The sequence below is a fragment of the Miniopterus schreibersii genome, assembly GCF_964146895.1.
Source record: "Miniopterus schreibersii genome assembly, chromosome: X".
NCBI classification, from domain to species: Eukaryota; Metazoa; Chordata; class Mammalia; order Chiroptera; family Miniopteridae; genus Miniopterus; species Miniopterus schreibersii.
This window is the reverse complement of record NC_138104.1, coordinates 74,795,184-74,812,140: the sequence shown is the minus strand read 5'-3', so window position 1 is coordinate 74,812,140 and position 16,957 is coordinate 74,795,184. Positions and strand designations below refer to the sequence as shown.

General features: G+C 48.5%; 1 protein-coding gene across 1 annotated transcript; it reads left to right on the top strand.

Annotated features, from left to right (window-relative positions):
- Nucleotides 1-6,623: 6,623 nt before the first annotated feature.
- Nucleotides 6,624-13,858, top strand: GATA1 (GATA binding protein 1). Its single transcript, XM_081125644.1, has 6 exons — nt 6,624-6,703; nt 10,900-11,138; nt 11,647-12,024; nt 12,123-12,268; nt 12,763-12,888; nt 13,345-13,858. The coding sequence occupies exons 2-6, from the start codon at nt 10,919-10,921 to the stop codon at nt 13,714-13,716; spliced, it is 1,242 nt and encodes a 413-aa protein (XP_080981770.1). The 5' UTR covers nt 6,624-6,703; nt 10,900-10,918; the 3' UTR covers nt 13,717-13,858.
- The last annotated feature ends 3,099 nt before the right edge of the window (nt 13,859-16,957 follow it).

Genomic DNA, 16,957 nt, shown 5'->3' with positions numbered 1-16,957 from the left:
TTGGTTCAACATACAAAAATCAATCAATGTAAATACACCAGACTAATAGAATAAAGTACAAAAACTACATAATTTCAATAGATGCAGAAAAAAAGCATTTGACAAAATTCAACACCCTTTCAAGATAAAAACAGTCAACAAACTAGGAATACAAAAAAACTTCCTCAACCTGACAAAGGGCATCTACAGCTAACATCATACTTAATGGTGAAAGACAGAAAACTTTCTCCCAAAGATCAGGAACAAGTCAAGGATGTCTCCTCTCACCACTTCTATTCAACATTGTACTGGAGGTTCTAGTCAAGGCAATTAGGTAAGAAAAAGAAATAAAAGTCATTCATATTGGAAAAAAGAAGTAAAACTATCTCTATTTGCAGATGACATTATTTAATTGACTTTTTTTAGAGAGAGAGGGGAAGGGAGAGGGAGAGAGAAATATCGATGTGAGAGCAAAACGTCTATCGGATGCCTCCTGCACATCCTCTCTCCTACCAGGGATTGCGCCTGCAACCCAGGCATGTATCCTGACTGAGAATCAAACTGGCAACCTTTCAGTGCAGGGGATGACGCCCAACCAACTAAGCCACACCAGCCAGGGCAGATGACATGATTTTTATACACAGAAAATCTTAAGGAACCCACAACAAAACCATTATATATATATGCATACAAACATATAAGCTCGGCAAGGTTACAGGATATACGATCACACAAAACTTAATCATATTTCTATACACTAGCAGTGAACAATCCAAAAATGAAATTAAGAAAACAGTTCCATTTATAATAACATCAAAAACAATAAACTGATTTGTAATAAATTTAACAAAAGATGGGCAAGACTTATACAATGACAGTACTACATGAAATGTTGAAGGGTCTTGTTTAAGAAGAAGCTAATGAACAAAAGAATCTGACAAACCAAATAGAGCCAGAGACATTGACGCATGCAATAGACGATCATATTTCAGAGGGAAGGGGGTGGAGGGTGGGAAGAGATTAACCAAAGAAGTTATATGCATATATGCATAGCCCATGGACACAGACAATAACGGGGTGAAGACCTGGGGAGGGGTGGGAACGAGGTGGAGGGGGTCAACTGGGGGGGGGGATGGGATACCTGTAATACTTTCAACAATAAAGATTTTAAAAAAGACTTATACAATGAAAACTGTAAAACATTGCTGAAAGAAATTAAAGGAAACCTAAATAAATGGAAAGACTCCCATAAGATGGCAATACTCCCCAAACTGATCTACAGATTTCATGCAATCCCTATCAGAATCCCATCTTGCTTCTTTGCAGAAATTGACAAACTGATCCTAAAATTCATGTGGAAATGCTAGGCACCCAGAATGGTTACAACAATCTTGAAAAATAAACATACAATTTAAGGGCTCACATTTCCCAATTAAAAAACTACATAGCTACAGTAATCAAGTGTATGTGGTACTGGCATAAAAATAGACATACAGAATGTCTATAGAATCAAGAGCTCAGAAATAGTACATTATGGGCAATTAATTTTTGACAAGTGTGTCAAGAAAAGTCAATGGAGAAAGAATAGTCTCTTCAACAAATGGTGCTGGGACAGCTGGATATCCACATGCAAAAGAATGAAATTGGACCCCTACTTCACACCAGAAACAAAAATTAACTCAAAATGAATCAAAGACCTAAATGTAAAAACTAAAACTATAAAACGTTTAGAAGAAAACCTAGGCATAAATCTTCATGACCTTGCATTAGGCAATAGTTTCTTAGATATGACACCTAAAGCATAAGCAATCAAAGAAAAAAACAGATAAATTGGAATTCCTCAAAACTAAAAGCCTTTGTGCTTCAAAGTTCACTCTCTTTTTTTAAAATATGTTTTTATTGATTTTTTTTTAGAGAGAGAGGAAGGGAAAGGGAAAGATAGAAACATTCATTGGCTGCCTCCTGCACGTCCCCTACTGAGGATCAAGCCTGCAACCTAGGCATATGCTCTGACCAGGAATCGAACCAGCAACCTTTTGGTGCACAGGACATTGCTCAACAAACTGAGCCACATTGGCCAGGCCAAAAGTCACTCTCAAGAAAATGAAAAGACAATCCACAAATAGGAGAAAATATTTGCAAAGATCACATATCTATAAGAGTCTAGCATCCAGAATATATAAAGAACTCTTACAACTTAACAATAAAAAGACAAATAACCTAATTAAAAATGGACAAAGAATTTGAATAGACATTTCTCTAAAGAAGATGTGCAAATGGCCAATAAGCACATGAAAAAAGTGATTAACATCATAGGTAATGAGGAAAATGCAAATCTAAACCACAGGGAGATATGACATCACACCTGCCAAGACAGCTAGAATCAAAAAGCAGGACAATATCAAGTGTTAGAAAGGATGTGGATAAATTGGATCCCTCCTACAGCTGCTGTATAGAAAACTTTTGTAGTTCCTCAAAAAGTTAAACAGAATTGCCATAACGCCCTGCAATTCTATTCCTCATATTGTATGATTCTATTTATATGACATGTCCAGAACAGGCAAATCCATGAACAGAAATTAGATTAGTGGTTGCCAGGGACTTGGGGGAAGCAGAAATGGAATGGGAAATAACTGCTAATGGGTACAGGGCTTCTTTTGGGGGGATGAAAATGATCTAGAATTAGTGTTGATCATTGCACAACAGTGTGAACAGATTAATCACTGAAATGTATACTTTAAAAGGGTGAATTTTAGCCCTGGCCAGTGGCTAAGTGGTTAGAGCATGGCTTCGCTCACCGAAGGGTCTAGGATTTGATTTCCTGTTAAGGGTACATACCTGGGTTGCAGTTTCCATTCCTGGCCCTGGTCAAGGATGTGTGCTGGAGGCAATGGATCAGAGGCAAGGCATGGATGTTTCTCTCTCTCCCCCCCCTCTCTCCCTCTCCCTCTCTCCCACTCTAAAAGTCAATGAAAAAAATATCCTTGGGTGAGGATTAACAAAAACATAAAAAAATAAAAGGGTGAATTTTATGATATGTAATTACATCTTAACAAAAAAAAGAATGAAATATTGATACACACAAGAATCTGGATGAATGTCACAGCCATTATGATGAGCAAAAGAAGCGCATACTGTATGATTCCATTTATATGAAGTTAAAAAACAAGCCCTCCAGCCCCAGTATCCTATGTTGTTTATACATATGTACTAATGGAATAAAAATAGTCGTGAGGAAGATAAATACCAAACTCAAGGCAGTGGAAGGAGAAAGGGAGATGGAATTGGTGCAAGGACTTCAACTGTATCTGTAATATTTCTTTTAAAAAAGTATCTGAATTAAACTAACAAGGCGGAGTTCTGTCCCCATCCTGGTGGACTCCACAATCTGGAAGAGCATAAATAGTCCAAATGCCATGGGCTGGCACCAAGCTCTCGAATCCTGGAAGATGCCAGGAGAGAGGGAACCAGTCAAGGAAGACGTCAGGGAAGAGAGGTCGTTGGAGCTGAGTCTCAAGTGGAGGTCTGACAAAGAGGATGCTTGGCTGGGACACTCCACCCCCACCCTCACCCCCACCTCCTGCACTCGTGGGTCTCCCCCAAAGCCTGGCCTGGCCCCACTGATTCCCTTATCTGCCCACTCCCAGCTGCCTCCCTGCTGTCTGAACTGTAGCCACAGACTTCTGGGCTTGTGCCCCCTCCACCGGGATGGGGGAGGGAATAGGGTAAAGCCTGGCCTCAGAGCCTTAGGGTTTCTGGCTCTTGATGGACGCAGGACTCTGAGGCCCCCACTCCCCACCCTTCCCTTCCCTTCCTGAGCTCTTTCTCCCTCCAGTTAATAGTCTAGCGGCCAAACCCTTGTGTGAGACATGCCTCCAGCCTGCCCTTCCCCAGGACAGATTTCCCTACCTCTCCCCCTACACTGCAACTGCTGTTTTTAATAATACTAACATTGAGGAGAGGTACCTTTACAGAGCTCACCATTTATGGTGTGCCAGGGGGGCCCTGTATTGAATGGCATCTCAACAACATTTGATGTGGGCTCTATGATTTCACCCATTTTCCAGGTGAAGGAACTGGGTTTAGACGGTGGCTGGCCCAGGAATAAGGCAGCAAATCAGTTTAGAGCTGAGACAAGAACCCAGGGCCCTGGGCGAACATCTTCATTTCTCTGTGCCTACTCCTAGTCTGGAAGACGGGGGGCAATTATATGCATTTACACCACAAGGACCTGGTGAGAATGGGATAAAATTATGCATGGAGAGCACAGTGCCTGGGGTGGCTTGGCAAACATTATTGCTGTGTTATTATTATTATATTAGTGCTAAGAAAAGTATCCAAATTGTATTATTATCATTATTGTTGTTGATAGAATTAGGATGAATAATGATTAGTTTTAGAAATAGTATTAGTATCAACAATAACGTTACTGTTAGATTGGAATTAGCATTAATATTACTATCGTTATTAAAATTTGTATTAGTGTTATCAATATTAGAATTAATATTAGTATTAGAAATTAGAATTGGTATTGGTGTCAGCATATTATTAGCATCAGAATTAGTAGTAGTTCTCGTGAAAAAGGTCCAAGTACTATCCCTCACATACAGTGGGTACTCAATAAATAAATAAGAATACTTAAGAGTTATTGAGATTTCAAATTCAAGCGAGTTACAATCATTTAATGGATTAAATCTCGTTTAGTGGCTCCATCGCTCAATGGAGTAGCCACTACTATTACCCCATATTTACAGATGAGGAACTGAGGTCAGAGCAGATAGCAACTTGCCCACGGCCATGAGGGTGGGCTGGCTCCAGAGTGGATGTTCTGAAACCATCTTCACTTAGGTCATTGGGTCTTTTTCTTCTTTCTTACCAATGAGGGTTCAGCATGAGCATGGGACATAACAGTAGCTTAATCAATTTGAAGTTGTGGCCTTGCTCTCTTACCTTCTCAAAACTCCCATTTTGCATATGAGGACACCAAGGCCAGAGAGACAAGATGAGAATGGGAAACTCCCTCTGGCGTCGGCCCATGGGTAAGCAGACCCCACTGACCCAGGGCTCCATCCTTGCCCTCTGCCCTCAGTGGGTCTCAGTCTCCCCATCTGTAGAATGGGTGGTCAGGAGAGCTCCCTGTCCCATAGAGTTCTGTGGCCATGACTGGGTAGTCTTATCCCCTTCCTTATGGGGACCCAAATTGGACACCTATTTGTACATTGTGCGCATGTGTCCAATGATTCCATACGGAGAAAGTGCTCAGAACAAGCCAGACATGGGTCTATGACAGCATGAGACACTGGTTGTTGTCACTGTTGTTACTGTTCGGGGGAAGTAGGACAGGGCAAGAAGATGGGGACTGAGGTGCAGAGGCCAAGGGACTCTCTGAGGGTCCCTCTCAGCAGGTTGAGGGCAGAGCCATAGGCCACATGGGTCCACATCAATCTACATTCCCCTCTTCCACCAATCCCAGCACCACCTGCCCAGGGTGTACCCAGGCTGCCATGTGGGGTCTCATGGACTTCCTCTCAGACTCCCTGTCTCTGTCCCTCTCTATAGCATCGGCTTTGTTTCCCTTCTGTTTCTCCACCTGTGTCTTTGGCCTCTGTCATTTTCAGGCTTTATCTTTCCCTTCTGTCCATCTCTGTCTCTCGTTCTCTGCCTATCCATTAGTCTTTAACTGTCTCTGGCTCTCTCTGTGCATCTCTCTGCCTCTCTCGGTCTCTACTTTCTTTCTGTGCTCTGTTTCTCTCTGTGTTTATCTGTGTGTCTCCCAATTTCCATCTCTTTCTCTCTCTCTCTTTCTCTCTCTTTCTCTGCCTCACTCTTCTCTGTCCCTTCAATTCTCTGTCCCTTCTCCCACCCTATCCCACTCCTCAAGGATCTACAGAGGAACCAACCCCTGGTCTTGCCTGTTTCCCGCCGGCAGAGCAGCATGGAGGGCAAGAAGTTGAGGTCGCTGTCCCTGGGTGCCCCCCAGCCCCGCCCCCCATCCCAAGACAGCCTGTTACCGCGGAGCCAACAGCCACCGTGGCCTCCATCTGATAAGACTTATCTGCTGCCCCAAGACAGGCCAGAGCTGGCGTAAGCCCCAGTGGGGTGCTGAGCGAGTGTGCCCCTGCCTCCCACCAGCCCTGGCCTAGCCCCCAGGCTGGGCCTGGGTCTTCAAGATGTCCCAGGGGCTCTGGCTTAAGTCCCATGGAACTCTTCTGAATCTCATTCTTCTAGCCTGCAAAATGGGTACAGTAACACTCCTCCTTTCCCTATGGCAAGGAAGACTCACATACATAAGTGTCCAGCTCACCTGGCCCAGCACACAGTAGAGGCTTTACACTCACTGAAAAGCCCAGCAGAGTCTTGAAATCATATCTGCTATTTTCATTTTATCTTGGTTTCAGCCCATATTGTTCGGTTGGACACTGAAGTCCATGGGAGCCCAAGTCAAGCAGAGTCCAAGAATCCATGGGGTGGGCAGGTGGGATAGAAGAAGGCCCCCACTGCCCAAGAGGTACCCCACCAGCAGGGGGCCCGCCCCCTCTCCTGGTCTGCCCCACCCACTGGTGCACCAGCCACTCCCTGGGGAGGAGGGAGGAGGGAGAGGGGAGGGAGGGAGGGAAGGAGGAAGGGAGCCTCAAAGGCCAAGGCCAGCCAGGACACCCCCTGGGATCACACTGAGCTCGCCACATCCCCAAAGCAGCCGAATCCTCTGCACCAACCAGCCCAGGTCAGTCTCAGCCTCCCCCCACCCCCAGGAGTCCCCAGCAAGGCAAACTCCGGGCCTGCTGCCTCTTACCTCAAGGCTACTCCCCCAGCCTGCTTCAGGTTCCCCAGCCTACCGCTGCCCCCAAAAGTGTCTACCACCCCTAAATCCCTTGATAGCTCCTCCAGACCACCTCTGTCTTTCCAACTTCCAACCCTACCCCCCTCTCTGCCCTCCCATCTATACCTTCCAAAATATCTATGTTCCCCTGATCCCTTAACACTCCATGTACCCCATCTCTGCCCCCTAAAACATGCCTTTATCCCCCAAATCCTACTTCTGTCCCAAATCTGATTCTCACTCACCCGAACTTGTCTCTGTCTCCAGATTCTCCCCTAAAACTCATTCCCCTGCTCCAACTATTTCTGCTCCCCAAGCCCTGTCTGTTCTACAACATCCTTGCCTCTGCCCTAATTTCTCCCTTTGGCCCCCATACCTATCTCTGGTCTGCCAAATCCTAACTCCATCTTCTTACTCCCATTTCTGCCTCTCAAACCTCCTTATATTTGTTCCATGTGACGTCTCTCTGATTCCCCAAAACCATTTCTCTCCCCCAACCACTTGCCTGCTCATCAAAATGTCTTTGCCACCCCAAATACCAAACCTACTCCTCCAAATCTGTACTGTCACATGAATTCTTGTGTCTGCCTTCCCTAAATCCCATCTCAGTCCCAAAATGTCTGGCCGTCAGATCTCTCTGGCCCCAAATCTTTCTCTACTACAATTCTTTCTCAGTTCTGAAACTCCTGTGCTCCCATAACCCATTTCTAATCATCAGACACATTTCTGCCTGTCCAAACCCATCTTTGACCCCTAAACTTCATCCTTGATCCAGTAAAACCCTTGGATCCTCAAACTTTTCTATGACCCTCAGAATCCATTTCTGACCCCCAAACTACATCTCTAACTTCTCAATTTTATCTCTGACTCTCAAACTTCACCCCTGATCTTCAACCTTGTCTCTGCTTTCCCAACCTATTTCTGATCCCAAAATGTGACCTTTCAAAGTTGTCTCTGCTCCTCAAACCCCGTATCTGCTTTCTAAAACCTCATAGCTATACCCCAAACCTCTCTGACTCCTCAACCCCTACCTGACCCTCAAACCCTCCCAACATGCCATCTGCCTTTAGACCCCATCTCTGCTCCCTTTAGTCCTGAGGGACCCTCCCTTGAGGGCTGGAATAGGGACGTTACCTGGGGTGAGGGGCTGGGCGAGGGGCTGGGCCGAGGGAGAGTTGAGGGTGCCGGCCTGCTGCCTGCTGCCCGTTGGGGCAGCACTTACTCTAGTGGGGCAGCTGATAAGGAGCTTTCATATCCCCCAGCCTCGAGATAAACTTTATCTCTGTCTGGAGAGTGATAACTGGGCGGGGGGGGGGGGGGAGCTGGGCCCCTGCCATGAGAGGGGTGGTCAGCCCTGGACCCGCCAAAGTGTCAGGTGCAGGGGGAATGGGGGGCTGGAGGGAGATTATGGGGGGTGAGATGAGAATGAGGGAATAAAGGAAAAGTGGGGATAGAGACAAAAAGCAAGAGACACAGGGAGACAGAGAGAGAAGGGAGGAGAAAAAAGAGAGAGATGTGGAGAAAAAGAAATCGAGAAAAAAGAGCAAGAGACAGAGACATGCAGAGAAAGAAAGGAGAAACAGAGAGAGACTCAGAAAGAATAAGAGAAACAGAGAGACAGCAAGAGAACAGGAGACCCAGGAACACAAACAGAGAATGAGACAAGAAGGGGGGGGGGCTGGCTCACAAATTGAATCATGGAAAGACAGAGAGGAAAGAGATGGAAGCTGAGATGAGGAGGAAAGACACCTTCAGACCCTGGGGCCTAGGTTGGTTGTGGGCACATCCACAGGGCCATCTCTTTCCCAGCATAAACCCCAACCTCGGGCCCAACCCTTAGCCTGTCTACACAATGGATCACATAGGCAGGGGTTTGAAAGGGGCCTTCCATTCTATCTCCATCACTCCATCCTACAGACAGGGAAACTGAGGTCTTCAGGTTCACAAGGCAAGTCAAGGTCAGGGGTAGGTTTCCTGGATCTTCATCTGGGACTGTGTGCAGTGGGATGTGGTCAGGGACATAGAAATAAGGCCAGAAGGCCCGGGGGGGGGGGCAAGGAGAGACAAACAAGCAGAAAGAGACAGAGTGGGAGAGATGTAGATATGATGAAGAGGGAGAGAAAAGAGAAACAGAAAAGATATAAAAAGAAGTAAGAGAAGGAGAAACAAAAAGAGATAAAAAAGACAGAGAGATCGCCCTGGCCGTTGTGGCTCAGTTGGTTGACCCATGCACCGAGGGGTCACAGGTTTGATTCCCAGTTCATGTTTCCCTCTCTCTCTCTCTCTCTCTCTCTCTCTCCCCCCTCTCCAATAAAATAGAAACATATATATATATTTAAATATATCTTTATTGATTTCAGAGAGAGGAAAGGAGAGGGAGAGGGAGAGAGAGAGATAGAAACATCAACGATGAGAGAGTCATTGATTGAGCCCGCAACCCGGGCATGTGCCCTGACCGGGAATCAAACCCCGATCGCCTGGATCCTAGGTCGATGCTCAACCACTGAGCCACGCCCGGTTGGGCTAGAAACATATTTTTTAAAAAGACAGAGAGATAAAGATGGAGAGAAACAATCATAGAGATAGAGACATGAAAAGACAAAGAAAGGGAGGGAAAAACATTCAACATTTATAAAAGTACAGAGAGAGAGCAATATATATCATGGTAGAAAAGTGGAAAGAAATGCAGAGCCAGACTTGAGAAGAAACAGAGTGTCAGAGAAAAAGACCCAGGGAGACAGAGATACACACAGAGAAGTATAGTGGCAAAGGGGCATAGAACAAGGTGCCATCTTACGGGTTTTGGCTTGGCTCTGTCACCACCTCCTATCTGGAAAATGGGGAAACTGAGGCCTGGGGATGGTGGAGACTGAAGGAACCAGAAAGCAGAACTATGGCCAGCCTCCCCAGGGGAGTGGGTATGGGTAAAGGGAACACCTCCCACCTGTCCCCCTTCTCAGAGGAAGCCAGTGGCCTTGGGGTGATTTCAAAAGTTGGGCGGGGATGGCAGAGATAAGCAATGGAGGGTACTGACCCCCCCATGGAGCAGGGAGGAACTCTGTCTGCAGACCCAACTGAGGTGGGGGAGGGGGAGTTAAGCCGGAAGCCTTGGGGTTTCTGAGAAAGTCAGAAGGCAAGATGCAGAAGATAGGGATGAACTTGGGGAGCACAGGAGGGTGAACCCCCAGGTCCCAGAGGGTGACCAAGGGGTTTATGGGACTCTAATTCTTCACCCCAGCCCACCCCATCCAGACTCTTCTAGAAGGGGGAGGGGAGGGAAGATGGGGACAAGGGGAGAAGAGGAAGTGGAGGAGGAGGACGAGGAAAAAATGAGGTGAGGGAGAAAGAGCTGAGCAAAAAAAAAAAGAGAGAAAGATAAAGAAAAAGGAGGGGAGGAGAGAGGAGGAAAGGGGAAGGGACACAGGGGAAGAGAAAAGAGAAGAGGAGGGAAGAGAAGTGGAGGAGATGCACAAAAGGAGAAGAGGGAGAGAAGGTGGCTGAGGGGGGATGAGGGGAGAGAAGAAGGAAGAGGCAGGAAGATAAGAGAAGGGGGACCAGGGAGAGAGGATGAGGGGGTGAGGAAGAGGAGGAGGGGAAGAAGAGGAGGAGGGAGAGGAGGAAGAAGGAGTAGAAAGAGAAGGAAGAGGAGGAAGTGGAGAGGAGAAAGAAGGGAAGTTAAGTGAGGAGAGAAAAGAAGAGATGGGAGGGAGGGAGGAGGGGGAGGAAAGAGAAGAAAGGGTGGAGGAAGAAGACGAGAAGGAAAAGGAGGGAGGAAGAGAAGGGGAAGGAAGAGAAGGGGGTGTAGGAGGGAGAGGAAGAGGGAGGGAGTAGAGGAAAAACAAATGGGGCAAAAAGGGGAGGATAATGGGAAAGGAGAGAAAGATGAGGAGTGAAAAGATAGAGTGAAAGACTAGGGAGAAATGAGGGAGGAGTGGGAAGGGAAGAAAGGGAGGAGGGGGAGAAGAAGGGGCCTAGGAAGATAGAAAGGAGGGATATAAAGATTGAGGAGATGGAGTGGGAGGAGAGGGAAAGAAGGGAAGAGGGGGTAGGTAGGGGAGCGGGAGGATTTCTGTGTCTGAGGACCCTTCCTGCCCTCACAGGTCAAACCTCAGAGGCCCCATGGAGTTCCCTGGCCTGGGGGCCCTAGGGACCTCTGAGCCACTGCCCCAGTTTGTGGACCCTGCTCTGGTGTCCTCACTGCCAGAGTCGGGGGTCTTCTTCCCCTCTGGGCCTGAGGGCTTGGATGCAGCAGCTTCCTCCACTGCACCGAGCACCGCCTCAGCTGCAGCTGCTGCCCTGGCCTACTACAGGGATGCTGAGGCCTACAGACACTCCCCAGGTAACTCCTTTGGGTGGATTTCCTGGTACTGGTTCCATGCTGTTGGGTTGCCATGGAAACTCTTATCTAGCGCAGAACCCCACAAGGAGGTCATCTTGAAAATGGCCGGAAGCTTTCACATGGCTCTGTTGACCACTTCCCCTAGTTACATCCAGACCTGGGCATATCCATGCTTCTCAACCTACCACACTGGGAAGCAATGTTGTAAGTAGGTGGTGGTGGCGGCTCTAGTTGTTGAGTGATCCATGGGGTTCCAAATCACAACAGTTATCCTCAAAGCCCATTTGGAAATGGCTGGAGGTTACTGCAGTTGCCAGAGTGACCAGTGGGGCTCAGGATCCAGGAGTCACCCAATGGCCAGCAGCTGTTTTGGCAACCTATGGAAAGGTTGGGAAGTTGGCCACCATGTTGGGGCTGTTGGGCACCATTGCACCCTGAAAGCAGGATGACTTCAGACTGTTCTGTCCTCTTCTTTCTTTCTTCCTTCCCATACCCATCCCTGCAACAGTCTTTCAGGTGTACCCATTGCTCAACTGTATGGAGGGGATCCCAGGAGGCTCACCATATGCCAGCTGGGCCTATGGCAAGACTGGGCTCTACCCTCCCTCAACTGTGTGCCCCACCCGCGAGGACTCCCCTCCGCAGGCCCCAGAAGATCCAGATGGGAAAGGCAGCAGCAGTTTCTTGGAGACCTTAAAGACAGAGCGACTAAGTCCAGACCTCTTGACACTGGGGCCTGCAGTGCCTTCGTCAATCCCTGTCCCCAGCAGTGCATATGGGGGCCCTGACTTTCCCAGTAACTTCTTTTCTCCCACTGGAAGCCCCCTCAATCCAGCGGCCTATTCCTCTCCCAAGCTTCGTGGAACCCTGCCCCTGGCTACCTGTGGTGAGGTTCCCCAAAAGGGACAGGGAGGTTGGGGAGGAGGGTCCAAGGCAAAATTAGGCTGAGCCTGGCTCCCTCTTCCCTTCTGCCCACCTCACCAGAGGCCAGGGAGTGTGTGAACTGCGGAGCAACAGCCACTCCGCTGTGGCGGCGAGACAGGACAGGCCACCACCTGTGCAATGCCTGTGGCCTCTATCACAAGATGAATGGGCAAAACAGGCCCCTCATTCGGCCAAAGAAACGCCTGGTAAGACCCAAGGCCTGCCTCCCCTTACCCAGGGACTGCTGTTCTCAACCCGTGCATGACCCACACGCTCTACATCACCCACATTCCCCATCCCTTCCCCATCCATGCAGGAACCCAGCTTTGTACAGGAATGCCTATCCTCAACCTACCCTCACAGGCTGCAAGCAGGAACCCTTTCCACTCTCTGCACAGCAGTTTTCATACTTGGCTACACACTGGGATCACCTTGGGACCCTCCCCTAGATGTGTTTCTTTAATTGCTCTGGGGTGCTGCCTGGGCATCAGGATTGTTTTTAACTCCCTAAGTGATTCCAATGTCAGCCAAAGTTGAGAACTACTGATGTAGTCCCCCACACTATGGAAAGGCCATGTCCTCGCCCCATAGAGAACCCACAGTCCACACACTGTCCAGGAAGCCCTGTCTTCACCTGACTCTCACCTCTTTTATCCTCCACCCCCCAGTGCACTGATCCTCACATTCTTGCTTCTTCCAGATTGTCAGCAAACGGGCAGGTACCCAGTGCACCAACTGCCAGACAACCACCACGACACTGTGGCGCAGAAATGCCAGTGGGGACCCTGTGTGCAATGCCTGTGGCCTCTACTACAAGCTACATCAGGTGTGCCCTGCCTCTCAGAACCTCCCCCCTCACCTCCCCCATCCCATTAACCCTCCTTTCCTTCTCCTTCTCCTCTCCTGTATTCTTCCTAGCTCCTTTCCCTCTCTCCTTCACTCCCTCCCTCTCTTCTTGTTACTCTCCCTCTTCCTTCCCCCTCATCCCTCTCTTATCTACACCTCCCTGCCTTTCTTTTCCCTCCCGATCCCTTCTCTCTCCTCCATTTCTCATCTCCTTCCTCCTCCCCTCCAGCCATCAGTTAGTCCTATGGCTAGAGGCTCTCCCCCTTCTCCAGCTTAGGGCATAGCAAGCTCATGATTCCTTAGGACAATATCTGTGCCACAGCTGGGGCATGCCAAATTCCCTATTCTTAAGGAGTGGGGTGGAAAGGGTATCCCTGGTGGAGACATAGAGGCAAGGTCTGAAGTTGGGAAACACTCATGGCCTCCCTTTTGTCAGGTGAACCGACCACTGACCATGCGGAAGGATGGTATTCAGACTAGAAACCGCAAGGCATCTGGAAAAGGGAAAAAGAAACGAGGGTCGAGTATGGGAGGTACAGGAACAGCCGAAGGACCAGCTGGTGGCTTCATGGTGGTGGCCGGGGGCAGCGGTGGTGGGAATTGTGGGGAAGTGGCCTCAGGCTTGACATTGGGCCCACCTGGCACTGCCCATCTCTACCAAGGCCTGGGCCCTGTCGTGCTGTCAGGGCCTGTTAGCCACCTCATGCCTTTCCCAGGGCCCCTGTTGGGTTCGCCCACAGGCTCCTTCCCCACAGGCCCCATGCCTCCCACCACCACCACCACTGTGGTGGCACCACTCAGCTCATGAGGACATAGAGCATGGCCTCAGAGCAGGGGTAGGGTCCCTCTCCTCTTGCAGCCAGCAGTCTGTACAACCCAATCATCTGGGCCCCAGACACTCCTTGGTCTGGACATTCAAAGCTTTTGTAAAATAAAACCAACAAAGTTCTGAAATTGGAGGTGTGAGTCTGTGTGGGACTGAATAAAGAGTCGTGGCAGGTGGGGTATGTAATGATGTCTGTGACTCTTTGATGGTATGAGGCTGTGTGAGACAACATGTGTGACCTGGCACATGTGACCCTTCACAATAGTGGGTTAGGATGTGCAATTGTAACAGTGCATGTGAAACTGCATGTGACAGCAAGCGGGTTGTATGATATGGCATGTGTATACACACATCATGGGGAGAGACAGTGTGTGTCTGGCTGATTGCCCTATGAGGTGGTGACCATGGGGGTGAGGTTGTAAGAGATGGTGTGTGTGATACCAGGTGACTGCGAGAAACAGGGCACAAGTGACTATATGAGAGGATGTGGAAGTATGTGTGTAATAGGGTGAGGAAATGTGTGAGGTTGTGCTAGTGTGATTGTGCACCACGCGGGGTGGTTTTGAGACAGTGTGACAGCATGTGTACTGGGCACAGAATTTAATCAATAAACATTTTTGGAATGTTGAACAAGGACTGTGTATGATGGTGTGTGGAGACATAACAGTGTGACCATGAGGTACTACATGTCAAGATATCCTTGTGGGTCTGGTAGCGGCAGTACTTCTGTGCAAGTCTGTGTGTGTGAGCATATTACATGTCACGTGCCATGTCACACTGTCTCTGAGTGGCTGATATTGTGAGCAGCTCAATATATATAGTTTCGGTCAGTGTAAGTTAGGGACCCTTTTCAAGGAACAGAAGACATGTTCAGGACAGGAATAGGAGGAAACAGTGGGGCTGGCATGGCAGCCAGGAAGAAGGTCAGAAGGCCAGTCAGGGACCGTGGGATTGTCCATTGGCCCTCCTGTCACTCATCTCTTATCTTTCTCAGCCCAGCTCAGCCTGTAGCCCTGTGGGAAATGGTAGAGAAGGAGAGGGGGAGATTAGGAGGACAAAATAGCTTCTGGGGGGGGATATTTAGACCCTATAGGTGGGGAGCTCTCCACAGTGCCAACTCCCTCCCAAACACACCTACTCACTGGCTGAATTGCTCCCCCTAAAGTGGAATCTGTTCTTCCATTGAACAAACCCTTACATAGGAGCATGCACTGAGTAAGGCTATACCCTAAGCCAGACAGGTTAAGTGGGGCCACACAGGTGGTGGCACGGGGCTTAGCCAGGCTTCATGGCTTAGCCTCCACACTACCCAGAAGCTCCTAACAGCACGCAGCACCATTTACTGATGGCTCACTGTGGTCAACAACAGCTGGAAGGCCTCAGTTGCTTAGTTCATGAACACCTGGGGGAAAAAAACACTCTAAAAAAAGTACACTCATACTCATTAATGAAAAGGTGAGGCTCAGAACTGCTGAGTCACTTGCCCTGACCACATTGACTTTAAGCAGTGGATTTTGGATGGGGTCAACCCCCACCAAAATGATTCTTGCTCACATTTATTTGGGCTGCTTTTCTCTCTCTGTATTAAATCACTCACTCCTCAATTTGCTCAAATCTGTATTAGCTTTGGAGCTGCTTCTCTTTATGGCTTTTTCCCTCAAGCCCCAGAGATGGGGATTATGGGACCACATATACTGAACATAGTATGGGTAAGCAGCTGTTCTCAACATAACAGCATCCCTTCAGCTAGTCACCACATCAGCCTACTGCAAAATCACAGTAGTCTATGCTCATTACAGGGATTGGCCAGAACTTCCTGGCCACTCCACAGAACCCCAGCCCTCTCATCCTGTAGGAAGCCCTGTCCTCATCTTGAACAGAATCCTCTTTCAGAACCTGTGCTGGAAGTGTGCCTGGACTCACCTTATTCAGGAACCCTGGATCCTCAACTCCTATAAAAACGGCAGCCCTAGCATGGTACGGGAACCTAGCTCTGGAACTCTAAGGGAACTCTTCCTCTAATTATCAACAGAAAACCCATCCTGACCATGGACAGGAACACCAGTCCTCACCTTGTACAGGAGGCACCCTGTCCTGCCACCACAGCACAGGAGCCTCTGCCTTACCCGGGTTAGAAATCTCTGAACCCACACTGTAAGGAAGCACCTGCACCACCCCTAATAGAAATGCCTATCCTCACCCTCTTCATGAGCCTCATCTCTCTATAGGAATCCTGTTTTGATCTTGGACAGGACACCTCTGTCCTCACATTGTACTAGAGCCCTGCCGTCCAGGTAACACTTCGCCCGCAATAAAATCTAGTTCTGAACCACTGACCTGACTCTGTCTGCAGAAATCACCATCTGCAAACTTTAGAAACCCTGATTGAGTCCAGGAGCCTTGCGTTCATTGTTGACAATGACCCCTGACGTCACTCTGCACAACAATTCCTACTTCACACCCTACCTTATAGAGTCCACAGGAACCCGTGATCCAACTCTCAATGTGAACCCCAGTCTTGAACTTACATGGAAAATCCTTTCCTGAACCTGTGGTGGGGCGCCTGTCCTGACCCTCTACTTTAAGCCCAGACCTCATCTTAGACAGGCACCTACAGCCTCACTTGGCACAGGACCCCCTTCCCAGACACTATGCAGGGTTTCCTGTCCTCACCCCATGTTGGCTCCATGGCCCTGACCCTTACAGAAAGCCTTGCCTATAACAGTACTGTATCCTATAACTGGATTCTACAGAAAATCTTTACCTCACTTTCAACAGAAATCCTTAACCTGACTAGTTTACAGGAATCTCTGACCTGATCTTTTATAGGAATTCCTAACCTTGGCCTCTGGAAACACTCAGACCCTGTATAGGAAGCCCTGATGTGACTCTGACAGCCCTTGCCCAAGTCTTGTTCTGGAAGCCTTATCCTCACCTTGTGCAGGAACCACTGTCCTGACTGTGGCTAGTGGCTACCACACTAAACAGCATAACTCTGTGGAGTCTACAGAATCCTGTAGCAGGCACTGGTATAGGCTTTTCAAACTGGTTTCCTTTCTTCCTAAGCTCACTCACTTTTCCAGCCTCCCTTACAATTAGATGTGGACATGTGACAGAGTTCTGGGTATGTGCAGAGTGGCATACATGACTTCCAGGTCTGGCCCATGAAAACCTCTCATGGAATCCTCTCTCTCTTTCCCCGTCTACCACCTAAATAGTGAGA